The sequence below is a fragment of the Octodon degus genome, unplaced genomic scaffold, assembly GCF_000260255.1.
Source record: "Octodon degus isolate 3935 unplaced genomic scaffold, OctDeg1.0 scaffold00301, whole genome shotgun sequence".
NCBI classification, from domain to species: domain Eukaryota; kingdom Metazoa; phylum Chordata; class Mammalia; order Rodentia; family Octodontidae; genus Octodon; species Octodon degus.
The window spans coordinates 849277-850958 of NW_004524877.1; the positions used below are offsets into that span (position 1 = coordinate 849277).

General features: G+C 38.9%; 1 protein-coding gene across 1 annotated transcript; it reads right to left on the reverse strand.

Annotated features, from left to right (window-relative positions):
* Positions 1-577: 577 nt before the first annotated feature.
* On the reverse strand, positions 578-1350 carry LOC101567347 (malignant T-cell-amplified sequence 1-like). Its single transcript, XM_004647318.2, has 2 exons — positions 1247-1350; positions 578-1144 (listed from the first exon to the last, which is right to left on the reverse strand). The coding sequence occupies exons 1-2, from the start codon at positions 1335-1337 to the stop codon at positions 690-692; spliced, it is 546 nt and encodes a 181-aa protein (XP_004647375.1). The 5' UTR covers positions 1338-1350; the 3' UTR covers positions 578-689.
* Positions 1351-1682: the final 332 nt, after the last annotated feature.

Here is a 1682-nt window from a genome sequence, read left to right on the forward strand (position 1 = left end):
CCTACATTGCCACAGTGAAAGCAATTGCTTGGTGAGTGTAAGGTGGAGCCTTTGACAGGATTTTCACCTGAGGGCTGAAATAAGGAGGCCAGGATTTTATACTTAGCTTTACTCTTTTTCTTTTGGAGTTCTCTGTTCCTCATCTCAGTATTTCAACTTTAAATGCAGTATCTATAATCTCCTTGTGTGATATTTGCAGTGCACTTTGCAATTTTTGGAGTTTTTGTAGATGTCTATGTGATTGTGAGATAAAATGGAAGTATAGAAAAAATTAGAAAATTTTCTGGTGGGTGTTTGTATATTTAATCAGGGATTCTGAGAGGCAGTTCTTAAACAGGGTCTGGTTTCCATCTGACCCCTTCCCCCATGATTTCTTTTAGGCATTCAAGTTTGACCTCTTTATTTTTATTTTTTTCCATTCCTGCCAGGTATCAAGTGGTTGTGTTATTGCAGTCTATCCTACTAGAGTCACCAAGCTGATATGTCCACTGAGGGTTTCAGACTTTAGCAATGAGGACTTTGGGGACTGCTCAAGCTCCCTCAGCATGCCTGTCAGGATATTTTTTTTTTAGCAACTAGAGTTTATTCAGCATAACCAGAGAGACATTGTTTTCATGCTGCCACACACAAATACAAACACATATAGAACACGATAGCCATATTTAGCCCAAGTACATTCCTTCTGAAGCTCATTTATATGTCTTCACGTGCCAGAGCCCATCATTTAAATAATGAATATTTTCAATCCCAATTCCTTTGTTGACTTTTTCAATATCTTCTGCAGACATCTTCATGACTCCAACACATAGAGCATGCTGTTTTCCTTCTGCCATGATTGCAACAATGGTATCTACTGCAGCAGGATAAAACTTGGCTCCTGGAGAAGTTAAGCCTGGGTACATGATATTTGCTCCACTGAGTACAAATTTGATGGCTCCTTTATCAACCTGCTGGTGTGGCAGGATAAAAGGATATTTGTGAAGTAACCTGAGAGTTGGATAAAAAGGCCTTTCTCTTTGTCTAAAAAATAGTAATTCTCCATTTACTGTAAGGATTCCTATATGTTTGTGGCATTGGACTATTTTGACAAGATCTTTCTTAGGCACGATTTGATTAAGCCATGGTTCAATACCTGGAAATTGCTCTATCAATTGATTCTTTTTTTTTTTTTTGTGGAACCGGGGACTGAACTCAGATCCTTGCGTTTGCCAGTCAAGTGCTTATCCTACTGAGCCATCTCCCCAGCCCCTCAATTGATTCTTAACACCCTTAATAACTGAGGTTTTCAACTGGATGCAGTTGGACACATTTTCTTTTTCATCAAATTTCTTGAACATGATCCAAGGTGAAGGGGGCGATGATGGGGAAGGGCCCAGAAAGGGAAAGAAATTGAATTAGCAAAGGTCCAGCAGATCCCCTCACATGAGGAAGGCCGGCACTAGGAATCAGAGCTGTTGTCGTTCTCCCTCTCAGGATATTGACTATGGACTTCAGTGGCATGGTTTTCAGCTTCCCACCAAATTTCTTCCTTTTATAAAAAATTTATTTTATTGACAAACAAATAGCAATGAGACAGTTTCAAAACCGATTAATAGGACAGTTTCAATGATTAAAACATTGTACATTGTTATCTTCTTAGTGGTTATCCATAGTATAAGATGTAGACAGGATATCCTGTCCAA